The following is a 14,991-nucleotide window of genomic DNA, read 5'->3' on the forward strand; positions in this document are numbered from 1 at the left end:
AATTAAAATCACTTAAGCAACAAAAAGGTAACTATTTTAGTTGGTCATTATTTGTTTTTCTCTCCAAAATCAAAGAAATTTTTTTTTCTCTCCAAAATTAAAGAAATTTTTTTTTCTCTCCAAAATCAAAGAAATTATTTGAAGAAGGTATCAAGAAAAAAAAAACATTGCTAGGACTTCTGCAAAGAAGGTGGGCCTTCTCTACCATGCTAGAAAAGTACTTATACCTCAAAGTATCCTATATTTTACATGCATGGAGTATTGTTGCTAGATTACTAGTCTCTCACTCTTAAACAGGATCCCAAAAAGAGCCTCTGACCTAACAAGTTCTGCACTATCAACCAAACTCTAACTCTTATCCCATCGTCACAATGTTGCATCCATGCCTGTTTTACAGGTATTTTAATGAAATGACGAACTTATGCACATGTGTCGCTCGCGGTAAATATACCTGACTAACCAGACACATAGCAAAATCCCACCCCTTACTATAAAGATCCCTAGATGCTGTAAATCCTTCTACTCTAATAGTTTCTTCCCTTAAACTACTAGACTTTGGACTTCCCTCCCTGTCTCCTACTTTCATGACTGTACTGACATGCAGAAGTTCAATTGTAATGTGAACAGACTTCTCACAGCTCAACTCCCTACCTAGTATCCCAGAAGATAAGATCTTAAATAGTATCCCTTTATGTTCAGGTAGCATTGTGCCTTGTTTGGCATGAATAAGAGTTAAAAATAAATTAATGGACAAAATAACGATGTACACAAGACAAAATAAAAAAAAACAAAAAAAAAACTGGCACACACTTTCAGTGGTTGCTCTAAAGTGCAATTTATAAAAACTGCAGACAGTCATCAAATATGCTGCATACAGTTGAACAGGAAGTGAAATAAATAACAAAAAAAAAAAGAAACGAAAATTATTGCAGCATGAAGAGCAAATGGAAACCAGTTGGCCACAGTCATCTACCCGACAACCTTCGTTCATCCCACCTCCATCCCAGGCTGAGAGCAAAGATCAATATTTCACCTTTTTTTTTTTCCTAAATCAATTGATAAAGTAACTAAACGTTAAAACAGGAGATGAGGGGATGGTAAAGTGGTTTTGCAGGGTAGGTGGATGAGGATGCTGGATTGTAGTGAAATGGCAGAGACAGGAAAATGGATTCTATTTCAGATCGTTTCCCTCCTACTGCTCTGCAATATGTATGCACACACACACACACACACACACACACACACACACACACACACACAAACATACACATACCCACCCACCCACACACACTATACATATCTCTACTATTACATAAAAGTTATTTTGTTGTGTGTGTGTGTGAGAGAGAGAGAGAGAGAGAGAGAGAGAGAGAGAGAGAGAGAGAGAGAGAGAGAGAGAGAGTTCCTTTCTCATAGGTACTGAAACAGCCGAGCCTATCTTTTACAAATTTCACACAAATCTAATTTATATGTCTGGCAGTGTTCTTAGATATTTTTTGTACAGAAAAAAATCCGATTTAAAAATTAGTCTTTTCTCTCTTATAGATAAAAAAAGAATAATTTTTACAGGAGAATATTTTACGTTACACCAGCCAAGGGAGATAATAAAATTTCAGCAAATCATTTCTTCTAAAAAAAAAACAATTTTATTATAATCTGGAGATTTAGCTTAGTCATATAGCATTCGACCACAGATCGAATGATCCCCCGTTCAAGCCCGGGTGTACCTCACCATTTTAATTTATTTTTTTCTTATTAATGACTTCAATTTACGATAAAAGAAGAGGTGCCATTTAAAATCGAAGCAAATCATTTCTTCGTTTGCATATTTTAAAACTAAATGTTAATCAGAAATGACTTTTCAAGAACATTCATAGTCGAACCCAAATATCAGCTGACATGATATTGTAAACAAACACAGATGGAATTCGATAAATGACATAATTATTAGTTATATTTTTATTCCTAATATTTTTATTCCTCGTAATATATAATATTCAATAGAGGACAGATTCTATAATACATGAATATGCAATCTGCATAAATTAAAATATCATGTTTAAACATATTGTATAACCGGGCAATGCTGTGCTGAAAACTAGTTATCTATCTATATATCTATAAAAGTGAGAATATGTGCGGGAGAAGACATTCTCAACCTATATACTCAACAAATCTTTGATCTACAGACTTGAAATTTAGTATATAGGGTATTCAGACGTATGGATAACATTTTAATCGGTTTTCATCTGAAAAAATGAGTCACTAAGGGGTCAAAATTGAAAAATTAGTATTTGGAGGAGGGTTATCAGACTTTTTATCGATTTGTCAACTATTCCATGACTGTGCAAGCACCAATCGTTCATATTATGTAAAGAATAAGTAGGTTCAAAAACACTTTTTAATGATTATGTCCAGCTGGCCTAATGGTTATCGTACTTGACTCACTGTCTTTAGGCTTTGGTTTCGATCTCAGCTCGAGTATCTTTTTACTTACAGGAAGTGAACTGTTTAGAAAAAAAAAAATACTCTCATGCACATGTCTTAGTTTCTATATTAATTAAAATATAATATTTATGCATATTTTACGATCAGGCAAGACTGGGCAGCTTGCTAGTATATATATATTTTTTTAAATACAGCTGATGTTGGTTATAATAAAAATCAAAATAAATTAAACATAAATTAAATCAATCAACTCTGTAAATAGAAATACGTAAGACAATTATATTACTAACTTCCATTAAAAATTTGGAACTAATTATTAAAACAGATTTTTTTAATGTCATATGCAAATGAGATAACGTCTTGAATGTTGATTCGTTTTGAATAAATTGTATACATAAAAATCATGCAGGAATAAAAGTATATAAAAGTCCGTTTTTAGTATTAAAACCTATTTGTGAAAAGGTGTACTTTCCGTGTATATTAACCAAATTGTGAACAAACAAACAAATATGACTTTATATATAGTAGTATTAAAAAATATATAGGACAAGTAAGTGATACACAATGCGTCCATGTTTCATCCCTGCGGGAAATAATCAGCTTGAGAGAAGTAATAATAACAATAATTGGTTATTACAGCTTAAGTAAAAAACTAATATAAATATATAAAAGCAATTAAAAACAACAAATCCACTAATTTAACCTAATGATTTCCTGCAGGAATGAAACATGGACACCTCTGTGTCTTTTTGGTTCTATGGGACAAAAATGAAAATTTGTAGGCTTTTTGAAGATTATAATAGTATTCTATGATTAAAATTTTATGACAATTAGTAAAAAAAAACAAAAAAAACTATATTTTCAAACCAATAAAATATGTCACAATTTGTATATATATATATATACATATATATATATATATATATATATATATATATATATATATATATATATATATATATATAGTGTCCTGATAGGCCAGCTTAATTTTTGCGGCTTTGGTTGTCTCCCCTGCAGTCTTGCCAGGCCACTAATATATATATATATATATATATATATATATATATATACAGGGTGTCCACAAAGTCTGGCTACATCATGTAGCCAGACTTTGTGGGCACCCTGTGTGTGTATATATATATATATATATATATATATATATATATATATATATATATATATACACACACGTGTGTGTGTGTGTGTGTATATATATATACACACACACACACAGGGTGCCCACAAAGTCTGGCTACATAATCTACAGGATGCTTCCACAAAGTCTGGCTACATAAATAATTTGGACACCCTGTATATACATATATACACAGTGAGGTAAAACAAGTCTTTGGACAAAACAAAAATGTTTATTTTTCAGCAATTTGGAACAAACGATATCTAACAAAATAACAAAATAAAACTTTCACAAAACTAAAATACATAGAAATGATAGAAACTAAATTTTTTAAAGAATACAGTTATTAAACATTTCCTAAAATAGATATCGAAACAAGTATTTGGACAGATGCAAAAAGAATGTTTAATATTTAATTGGGCCTCCTTCAGCACTAATTACCGCCGTCAAACGATTGCTGTAGTTTTTCCACAAGGCCATGGCAAATCCCTAACAGAATTTTTTCCTATTCTTCTTTGGCTATAGACTTTTAATTAGTGGGTGTTTGGAGGGCGTCTTGTTCTAATCTGTCTCTTCAAAATTAGCCACAAATTTTCAATGAGATTCAAGGCAAAGTAAGAAAAGCAAGAGTTACTGAATATTGGAAGACTTTAAAATAAGGAGTTTGAGTCAGAAGGACCTATGAAATATTCTTCTCATGGTTGGAGCACCAGCTCATCTGTGGCAACAATGCTCTTCTTTGTATATAGGATATTGGCAGGTTAAGAAGATTTCTAGCATGGTAAGATTTATAAAAAAATGCATGTGAGGTAGGGTTTCAGAGTCGGAGGGAGTCGATCTGTAAGAATGTTATGAGTCAGAGTCAGATTAAAATAACTCAGATTTTTCACTCTAGACAAAGCATGAAGCCACTTGACGCAATGAATTAAAAAAAAATACTTTAAAATAAGGAGTTAGAATTTTTGGAATCTTTGAAGTCAGAATCGGACCTTATACGTTTTGTTGCCACAACCCTGGTGTAAAACATACTTTTGCGATATAATAAAATGTCGGGATTAACAAGTTTCTTTTCCATTACATCTGACACATTCTGAGTTTTAATTGAAGAAGGATATTAATACTCACTGGGAGTCCCGCTTTGAATAAGTCCGCCACGTTTGTTTGACTTGAATAACCACTCTCCTCAAGCTGGTCAAGGCTGCCTAAGCTGGAACTGGACGTGCTGTGGTAACTTTGGCGCGATGACACTCCCGACTCGTAGCTTTGTCCAGACAAACGATGTTGGGTTTTTATTTGGATGTTGACAAAATTGTGATTGTTCTGAAACAAAACACAAACATTTGATGTGATTAGTCACGGAAAAGTGGAAACAACGGAACGCAATAAAAAAAACAAAACAAAATAAATGTAGGCAAACGGGAAGAGAAAATTAAATGTGGGCAAATAGGAAAAAAATAAATAAAATGTGGGCAAATAGAAAAAAAAAATTAAATGTGGGCAAATAGGAAAAAAATTAAATGTGGGCAAATAGGAAAAAAAATTAAATGTGGGCAAATAGAAAAAAAATTAAATGTGGGCAAATAGGAAAAAAAATTAAATGTGGGCAAATAGGAAAAAAAATTAAATGTGGGCAAATAAGAAAAAAAAATTAAATGTGGGCAAATAGAAAAAAAATTAAATGTGGGCAAATAGGAAAAAAAATTAAATGTGGGCAAATAGGAAAAAAAATTAAATGTGGGCAAATAAGAAAAAAAAATTAAATGTGGGCAAATAAGAAAAAAAAATTAAATGTGGGCAAATAGGAAAAAAAATTAAATGTGGGCAAATAGAAAAAAAATTAAATGTGGGCAAATAGAAAAAAAATTAAATGTGGGCAAATAGAAAAAAAAAATTAAATGTGGGCAAATAGGAAAAAAAATTAAATGTGGGCAAATAGAAAAAAAATTAAATGTGGGCAAATAGAAAAAAAATTAAATGTGGGCAAATAGGAAAAAAAATTAAATGTGGGCAAATAGGAAAAAAAATTAAATGTGGGCAAATAGGAAAAAAAATTAAATGTGGGCAAATAGGAAAAAAAATTAAATGTGGGCAAATAGGAAAAAAAATTAAATGTGGGCAAATAGGAAAAAAAATTAAATGTGGGCAAATAAGAAAAAAAAATTAAATGTGGGCAAATAGGAAAAAAAATTAAATGTGGGCAAATAGGAAAAAAAATAAAATGTGGGCAAAAAATAAAAAAAAATAAAATGTGGGCAAATAGGGAAAAAATTAAATGAGGGCAAATAGGGAAAAAAAGTAAAATGTGGGCAAATAGGGAAAAAATTAAATGCGGGCAAATAGGGAAAAAATTAAATGCGGGCAAATAGGGAAAATATTAAATGTGGGCAAATAGGGAAAAAATTAAATGTGGGCAAATAGGGAAAAAATTAAATGCAGGCAAATGGGGAAAAAATTAAATGTGGGCAAATAGGGAAAAAATTAAATGTGGGCAAATAGGGAAAAAATTAAATGTGGGCAAATAGGGAAAAAATTAAATGTGGGCAAATAGGGAAAAATTTAAATGTGGGCAAACAGGGAAAAAATTAAATGTGGGCAAACAGGGAAAAAATTAAATGTGGGCAAATAGGGAAAAAATTAAATGCGGGCAAATAGGGAAAAAATGAAATGCGGGCAAATAGGGAAAAAATTAAATGTGGGCAAATAGGGAAAAAATTAAATGCGGGCAAATGGGGGAAAAAATTAAATGTGGGCAAATAGGGAAAAAATTAAATGCGGGCAAATAGGGAAAAAATTAAATGCGGGCAAATGGGGGAAAAAATTAAATGTGGGCAAATAGGGAAAAAATTAAATGCGGGCAAATGGGGGAAAAAATTAAATGTGGGCAAATGGGGAAAAAATTAAATGTGGGCAAATCGGAAGAAATCTTTGAAACATTGATAGAAATATGTGATTATCAATGACATTTTTACCAAATAAAAATTAGTGTGGAATGCATAAATATTATAGAAGGTTACAAAATACTTCATAAGTACTTTTCTTTAAAATAAAGATTAAATGCAACAAGCCATGTATACAAGTGAAAAATTTACTTTCCAAATGACTAATGTTTGTACAAAATTTAAGAAGAAATTTAAGACATGGTTATTGATAAAAGTGAACAAATGAATGGATAAACGATTTTGGGACAATTTTACCCCTATAATGCTGCCCCACCCCTGGTGGATAATCAGAGTTATCCTGGGAAATCTGTTCTGGCAAAAGTTTACTTCCACCGTGACTAATATTTGTGCAAAATTTAAAAAAAATCCCAACCGTGGTTAATGAGAAACGTGCAAACGGATGAACGATTTGTCCCTATAATACCCACAAAGGGGGCAATCAGAGTTATCCTGGAAAATCTGTTCTGACAAAAAAATTACTTTCACCATGACTAATGTTTGTGCAAAGTTTTTGAAAATTCATGGAGTAGTTATTGAGAAACGGACGAACGGAAGTGAATTACTATATACAATCCTTCATTTGTTGAGAGACCAACAAAGGAAATAAACTAGTGGAGAAAAGTTAAGCAACGATCTTGTTAATACTTATTTGTGACCAAAATATCAACAAAATTTAATTAAATGTGATCAATCACAACGAATTGAAAACAATGAAAGGATAGAATAGAAAAAACAAACAAAATAGTCTAATTAAATGTGAGGGGGGGGGGAATGGGAAGAAATCTTTGAAACATTGAATAGAAAATAAATTCGAATTAGAAGTGATTGCATGACGTCAGATGCATATGTTTTGAGTACTTGTGCAGTTTATAGATTGTGCTATTTTTATAAGATAGGATTCTCAATTTGACATCAATTTTTACGATATATTTTGTTTATTAAATTGTTAGGTGAAAGTAAAGAAGATTTAGCCACCCCCCTCCTCCTCTTCATGCTAAGAATGGCTTTTTAAATCTTAACATTATTTCAGCATGGTCTGTAAACTGCACACCTACCCTGTTTTGCAATCGCTTCTTGAAGATGACTTAAATGTTAATCGAAAGTTAAAAAAAAAACAAAAAACCCAAAACATATGCATCTGACGTCATGCAATCACTTCTAATTCGAATTTATTTTCTATTCAATGTTTCAAAGACTTCTTCCCATTTGCCCCACCCTCTCACATTTAATTAGACTATTTCGTCTGTTTTTTTCTATTCTATCCTTTCGTTGTTTTCAATTCGTTGTGATTGATTACATCCAATTAAATTTTGTTGATATTTTGTTCACAATTAAGTATTAACAAGATCGTTGCTTAACTTTTGTCCACTAGTTTATTTCCTTTGTTGGTCTCTCGACATATATACTTTTCAGAAGATTAGATAAGCCATCGGTACCGTCGGTTTTAAACCTGATATTAGGGAACCGTTTTAGGTTCGAATATCAAGCTCTCTTCAGCCGATCTATATCATCTGTATATAACTGGAAGTGGAAGTATGTTTCCACTTCCGGTTATAGAGAGCTTAATATGGGGGACCTAACACGGTTCCCTATTATCAGGTTTGGTACCGATGGCTTATCTAAACTTCTGGAAATAAAAATATTACAGTTTTCTTTATAATAGAGCACTCTACTAGAATCCTTTTTCCCCAAAATATAACTGTGTGTGTGTGTGTGTGTGTGTGTGTGTGCATATATATATATATAAAACTACTTCATTTACTCACATAAATTAATATACGAAAGTATAAATTTATGCGTAAACTTTAAGTATTTACTTCAACAGTGCTCAATACGTAGGTAGAGCTAGTTAGTAAGTTATAAAATATATATATGGCGATTAAGCTACACAGAATATTCCGCGATTCATCCACTCTAGGATTCTTCAGGCTTATGCCTAAGCCTGAAGAATCCTAAAATGGATGAAACGCAGAATATTCTGTGTAGCTTAATCACCGTATATATTTTACAACTTACTATATATATATATATATATATATATATATATATATATATATATATATATATATATACACACACACACACACAATGAAAATTAAAAGTTTTTGTAAATTAATAACATTCTTTAACTTTTGTCCCACTTATATCCTTTGGTCCGTTTAATCTTTATTTGAAAAAAATATATATTTTGTAAAATTTTGTAACTTTGTATAATATTTATACATTACGCACTAATCTTTATTCGGTAAAAATTTCATTGCTACTAATCATGCATTACTTTCCTTGGCCTTCGGGACAAGATCAAAGTGTAGTATCTGTTCCGGCAGATGCTGCAAGCTATGACTAGCTATGACTAGCAAAGACCAGATGTGGGGGCAACCCCACATGCCTGACCATTAACCAGCTCCCATTTCCCACCTCTCGGGAGCTGGTCCCCTTTTTCCCTTCCCCCTCCCTTCACTCCTCACATTAAAAATCGGCCTTGTGCCTAATTTGCTCGGTGGGGGAGCAAATAAACACCATCTGTTCCGGCAGATGCTGCACTTAAGATAATTTGTACCAGTCAATGGAGGGGAAACCCTCTATACTGGGACAATTATTATTTTTGGTAACCAGAGTGCCCCCTTTTTGGGGAGCTGGTTTTTACCTCACATTAAAAACGGCCTTGTGCCTAATTTGCTCAGTGGGGGAGCAAATAAATACCATCTGTTCTTCAGATGCTGCACTTCTATTTCTTGTTCTCTTTCGGTGGAGGAGAAACCCTTCACGACTGAGACAATTTTTTATTTTTGTACCTTTTCTCCACGTTAAAAAACGACCCTGGTGTCTAACTCTGCCCCGTGGGGAGGCATAGTAAATAGGTACTAATCATGCATTACTTTTTAAGAAGGCACAATTCCTGTTTGTTTTTCTTGCAATCCAGTTTTTTCTTTTTGGCGGGATAATGTTTGAACATTCTGTTCGAGTGTAAAAAGAAATTTGCCTTAGTCGCAAATGTTTCGACTTCCAGGAGTCGTCTTTAGATGAGTGATGAATTAAAAATTGCGTTGGTGAATTTATTGAAAAGACAATTAAAATCGTTTAAAATCATTAAAAGCACTAAAGCGTGCCTTCCCCTTCATATTGAGCCTGATTGATAGTTGTTTTTTTTTTCATGCGGATTAGTAGGGCTTCAATGATTGGGAGGCGCAGATCACAATGTGAGATGGCTAAAATGGCGTTTTTTTAAATTAGTATATTACTAAATTCAGTTTTGGGCGTGTCATGCGTTGGTAAATGGAGCTATTTGGGGAAGATAGGCGGCATGTTAGACGGCAAGAGATACTGAGGAGGTATGTTAGTCTGCGAGAGATAGCCCGCCACAAAGAAAAAAATGCATTGCAAGAAAAACAAATAGGAATCATTCCTGCTCTTCAATGAAACAAATATACTTTTTAAGTAATACACATATTTATACGTTTGTTGCTTCCACTCGTCATATTACTGCCGCTACTGTGCATATATTTTTCAAATAATTTTTTTTTTTGATGATTTAAATCATTTTTCAAATCAAATTCCAAATAAAAAGCCTACACAAAGGTATATTTATTTTCAGCTGTTTTTTTTTTTTTTTTTACAAGGTGGTCACCACTTATCAAGGCCCGGAAGCCACTCAGGGATAAGGGTTATTGCGTGTACAGTACGTTAGTGCTGAGATTTGATAAAAAGGGGCGGTTCATCAGGAATTTGTTTACGTTGGACTTGAAGACATCCAGGTTGTAGTCAGGTGGGAAACAGGCAGACGGAACAGAGTTCCACAGGCGTGCACTTCTAAGAAAGAAGCTTTGTTCATGGAATCTATGTTTTGGTTTTGGCACTGATAAAGAGTGGGGAAAATTTTTTACGATGGTTTCAGCTAGATGGGTGTTTTTTGTGAAAGACTGGCAAGAGGGAACCAGGGATTGGAACTCAGACGAGCACCTGCCATGAAAGTAACAATAAAACAAAGACTTGCAACGTCTCTCCTGTGGGAGAGAGGTTGCAGGGAAGAGAAAAGGTCATCCCCCACTAAGCCTATTTTGTACTCTGTCAAGGTAGGATAGAGTGTTTTTAGCAGCTCCTGCCCAGATGTGGCAACAGTACTCCATCCTTGGACGTACTTGGATTTTATATAAGTAGAGAATTGCGTCAGCAGTGAGATAACTTCTGGAGTGGTAGAAGGATCCCACCATCTTTCCAGCGACTTTGGCAACAGACTTGATGTACATGTTCCATTTCAGGTCAGGAGTAAAGGTCGAGCCCAGAAGCTTATCAAAGCATGGAGCTTCCCCTAGTCGAGAGCCATCCATTTCAATTGATGCCAGATGGGGATCAGAGCGTTGATGATGTAAGGATAGGAGCTTGGTTTTAGATGCATTAAAAGTAACCAGCCACCTCTTCCCCCACTGTACCACGCGCTCAAGATCAGAGGAGAGAGAATCAGAGAGAACTTTGTCATTTACGGCCTTTGATGTGTTGCCATAGATAGTCGTGGCATCAGCATAGATGTCAACGAATGATTTAAGTATGTGTTTTGGGAGATCAGGAAGAGAGTTGGGCCCAGGATGGATGCCTGAGGAACTCCGGCATTAATATTGAGGGCCTCTGACATCTGCCCATCAACCACTACTCTTATGAGCCTATCAGAGAGAAATGATTTAATGATCGAGAAAACATTTCCAGTTATACCATAGCTGGAAATCTTGTGAAGTAGGCCCTTATGCCATACTTTATCGAAGGCTTTTGATATGTCAAGAGCAATTGCCCTAGAGAGGAAGTCTTTGTCGAGAGATTCACTAATGAGATAAAACCGTTAGCACATCTGCTGTAGATCTAGCAGAACGGAAACCATATTGTATGTCACTAAGAAGGTTATTTCTGCTGAGGTGGTTGACTACTTCTTTATTTAATATGGATTCCAGCAACTTACTCATGACACACAGGAGAAGTATTGGTCTGTACTGAGAGGGGGACGACTTATCACCTGAATTCTTAAATAAAGGGCATACTGCTGAGATTTTCCAGGGTGTTGGGAAGCACTTCTCTTTAAGGCGACGCTTAAACAGTTTTGTAAGTATGGGGGCAAGTTCTGGTTGGATCTTTTTCAACACTTATAATTGGAATGCCGTCAGGGCCAGTTGCTTTACTGGAATCAAGGTTTTCAGTGCAGTGTTTCAGGGCAGTGTTTTTTTTTTTAAGTTAAACAAGGAATCGCCATTTTTTTTTTTTTACCTCTGAGACAGCAGAATAAACTAGTAACAATTTTTTTTCATTAATCGATTACGAACTATGTTGATCAATATAATAATTTGCTGGATGCAAAAACAACGCCAACAACGTTAATAACCCAATTCTCATGTGAAGGACGTAGAATGATTGGCCTTAGGCAGAAAGGTTAACTACTACGCAAGTTAATTATGTTTGGGTGTTTCATTCGTTGGCCTGAGATTATAATACAGGAAATGTTAGATATCTCCAGTTATGAAAAGAGAAAGCTGCGCAGTACATGTAGAATGTATAAGCGTCCATTTTGTCCAGAGATTAGAAAGTTGGAAAAACAAGTGAAAGTTTCAGGTCAAGTTATTTTGTTATACGGCATATCAGCCCCTTTTTGGGTTAGTCATGCAGAGTTCAGTAATTTTGAAAAAAAAAAAAAAAAGTTCTTATCCCTAAAACTTCTTATATCCTCAAATATTAACCCTTTATGACCTAATTCGTTCAGTTGTGAATAAATGAGTATAACGGCATAAATAAAGTGAAAATTGATTGAAACACGCCTTTTACATATTAGTTAAATTTTTACGATATATTTTGTTTATTAAATTGTCAGGTGAAAATACAGAATACTTACCTCCCCCCTGCCTCTTCATGCTAAGAATGACTTTAAATATTAACATTATTTCAGCATGGTCTGTAAACTGCACACCCACCCTGTTTTGCAATCACTTCCTGAAGATGACTTAAATGTTAATCGAAAGATTGGAAAAAAAAAAAAAAAAAAAAAAAAAAAAAAAAAAAAGCATGAACTTTGGAAACGCAAAAGTTCAATACAAGTTCAGTATCTGGGTAGATGCCAGACACCTCCAGATTGCAACTGTTCATTGCTTACATTCAGTATGCCACCATTTGTCTTAGAGAGTGGAGAATTTCATTGATTAGCACACCTTTTTCAAGCACTATGGATAATAATTATGCCTATGACAACAGCATATTCTTTTCATTGCTTTGATTCTCAGGTTTATATCCATTGATCTCTTATATGTTTTTATGTAGAGTGATGTGATCCCCAGTTGATTAATTGTGTTTAACTTTGTCGGATATATACTCGATAGTAAAAGCAATAAAAAGAATATGCTGTTGTCATAGTCCTAACATTAATTAAGATAAGTTTATGAAATGCAAAAATTCTCAGTGGCAGCTTAACTATTGAACTTCATAATGAAAGATCGTTATAGTGAAAAACGTCTTAAAATCATAATATTATTACCCTTTAAACTAACTAAAATCAACAAATATCATTTATATCATTAATCAGGTTATAAAGGGTTAATTGATCTAATTAATTATTAATTAATATAAATAGTTTGGCCTAGTCATTTTGCAGAGAATTCTATTGTTTTTATTTTCGGCTTTGCAGAACATGATTGAGTTGTGGAAAAGGGGAAATAATAACATTAATGTTTGGTGCATTGTAAGTAAGGAAGCCAGTATCTTCAGATATGGAAGTGGGGGAGAAAGAAAGAAAGGAGAGGAAGGTCAAGTATTAGGAGGTTGTCATGGTAAAGTGTATACTAACATTGACCGATGATCTAGGCATGCTAAGTTTAAATTCTGTTAGTTCTATAACATCAATTTCACTATAGATGTTAGCAACCTTCGTGTGGTCCTAGAAAGTTACTAGGGAATTGCTTGTCCTTTATTCATTTAATGTCACTTTCCCTTGTCCAGAAGTCAGATGCTTTCTAATATTCCGCAAGCTTTTATCTTTATATCATCAATGCTCTGATCCCCATCTGGCATCAATTGAAATGAATGGCTCTCGTCTTGGGGAGGCCTCATGTTTTGACAAGCTTCTAAACTTGACCTTTACTCCTGATCATAAGTGGAACACATACATCAAATCTATTGCCAAGGCCGCTGGAAAAATGGTGGGATCTTTCTATCGATCCAGTAGATATCTCACTGCTGATACAATTCTCTACCTATATAGAGCTAGGTACATCCAAGGATGAAGTACTGTTGCCGCATCTGGGCAGGAGCTGCTAGAAGGGACTTGTCCTGCCTTGATAAAGTTCAAAATAGACTTCATAGCCTCGTAGGAGATGTCCTTTTCTCTTCCCTACAACCTCTTTATCACAGAAGAGATGTTGCGAGTTTGTTTTATCGTTATTTTCATTGCAAGTGCTCGACTGAGCTTCAATCTATGGTCCCTCCTCGCCAAACTTTCACAAGAAATACCCATCTAGCAGAAAACACTATCAACAATTTCCCCCATTCTTTATCTGCGCCTAAACCTAAACGTAGATTCCATGAACAAAGCTTCTTTCTTAGAACTGCACGCCTATGGAATTATCTTCTGTTTGCCTGCTTTCCAGCTGACTACAATATGGTTGTCTTCAAGTCTAACGTAAACAAATTTTTGATAAGCTCTTCCATACAAGTTAACAAATTTACCGAATTTCCATTACTAACAATTACTATATTGTCCAATTTCTACTGTACACTCTTTAACCCTTATCCTCGAATGGCCTCTTGGCCTTGATAAGTGGTGATACCGATGTAAAAAAAAAAAAAAAAAAGAAAAAAAAAAAAGCTCATTCTCAAGTTTTCACAGTTCAACTGTTTCCAAATTCCACTCTGACCAATCACTTGCAAGTTATCCCTGGCCGGTCAACCTTCCCATGATGCTTTTGCAATGGCTTATCATGGTCGACAGAATGAGAATAATCTACCCACATAGATAAAATTAATGGTTCAGTTTGATGAAGTTTAAAGTGAAAATGCATCAGCTATGCTATGGTACAGCTTTAATATGTGTGCGTGTATATATTAGTGTTGGGACGATTAATTGGAATCGAGAATTGGAAAAATCAGAACTTTTGTGGGTATCAGAGTCGGTATCGGAAAAATTTGTGACTATTTTTTGATGCCAGAAAACGATTCTTTTAATTGTCGTTTTTATTTGATTTTGTTTAAAGCAAAATCAAACACTGCTGGTAATAATAATAAAATAATAAATAATTATTGATTTTAAACGAACATTAAAACTAAAACCGATAGATCACGCATTACAGATGTGTAAATCACATTAGCACCTGCTCCAATGGTATCACCAAGGTTATAAATTGACTTTTAGAAATTGAATGTGACCAAACCAACAAAGTCTCCTGTTGTGCACACATCTCTTTAAACTGTGAAGTTATCGAATCTAAACCCATCTTTAAGACACAC

The 14,991-nt window shown here is 34.0% G+C and overlaps 1 protein-coding gene across 5 annotated transcripts in view; it reads right to left on the reverse strand.

The window, feature by feature from the left end:
- Positions 1-14,991, reverse strand: part of LOC145252478 (caskin-2-like) — a 969,745-nt gene that overhangs the window by 48,743 nt on the left and 906,011 nt on the right. For all 5 annotated transcript variants that reach the window (XM_080111905.1, XM_080111904.1, XM_080111903.1 and 2 more), the window contains one exon: positions 4,709-4,903. In XM_080111905.1, the coding sequence (XP_079968031.1) occupies positions 4,709-4,903 (195 nt within the window). The remainder of the gene's footprint in view (positions 1-4,708; positions 4,904-14,991) is intronic.

The sequence above is a fragment of the Euprymna scolopes genome, chromosome 29, assembly GCF_053919585.1.
Source record: "Euprymna scolopes isolate OS-2025 chromosome 29, ASM5391958v1, whole genome shotgun sequence".
NCBI classification, from domain to species: Eukaryota; Metazoa; Mollusca; class Cephalopoda; order Sepiida; family Sepiolidae; genus Euprymna; species Euprymna scolopes.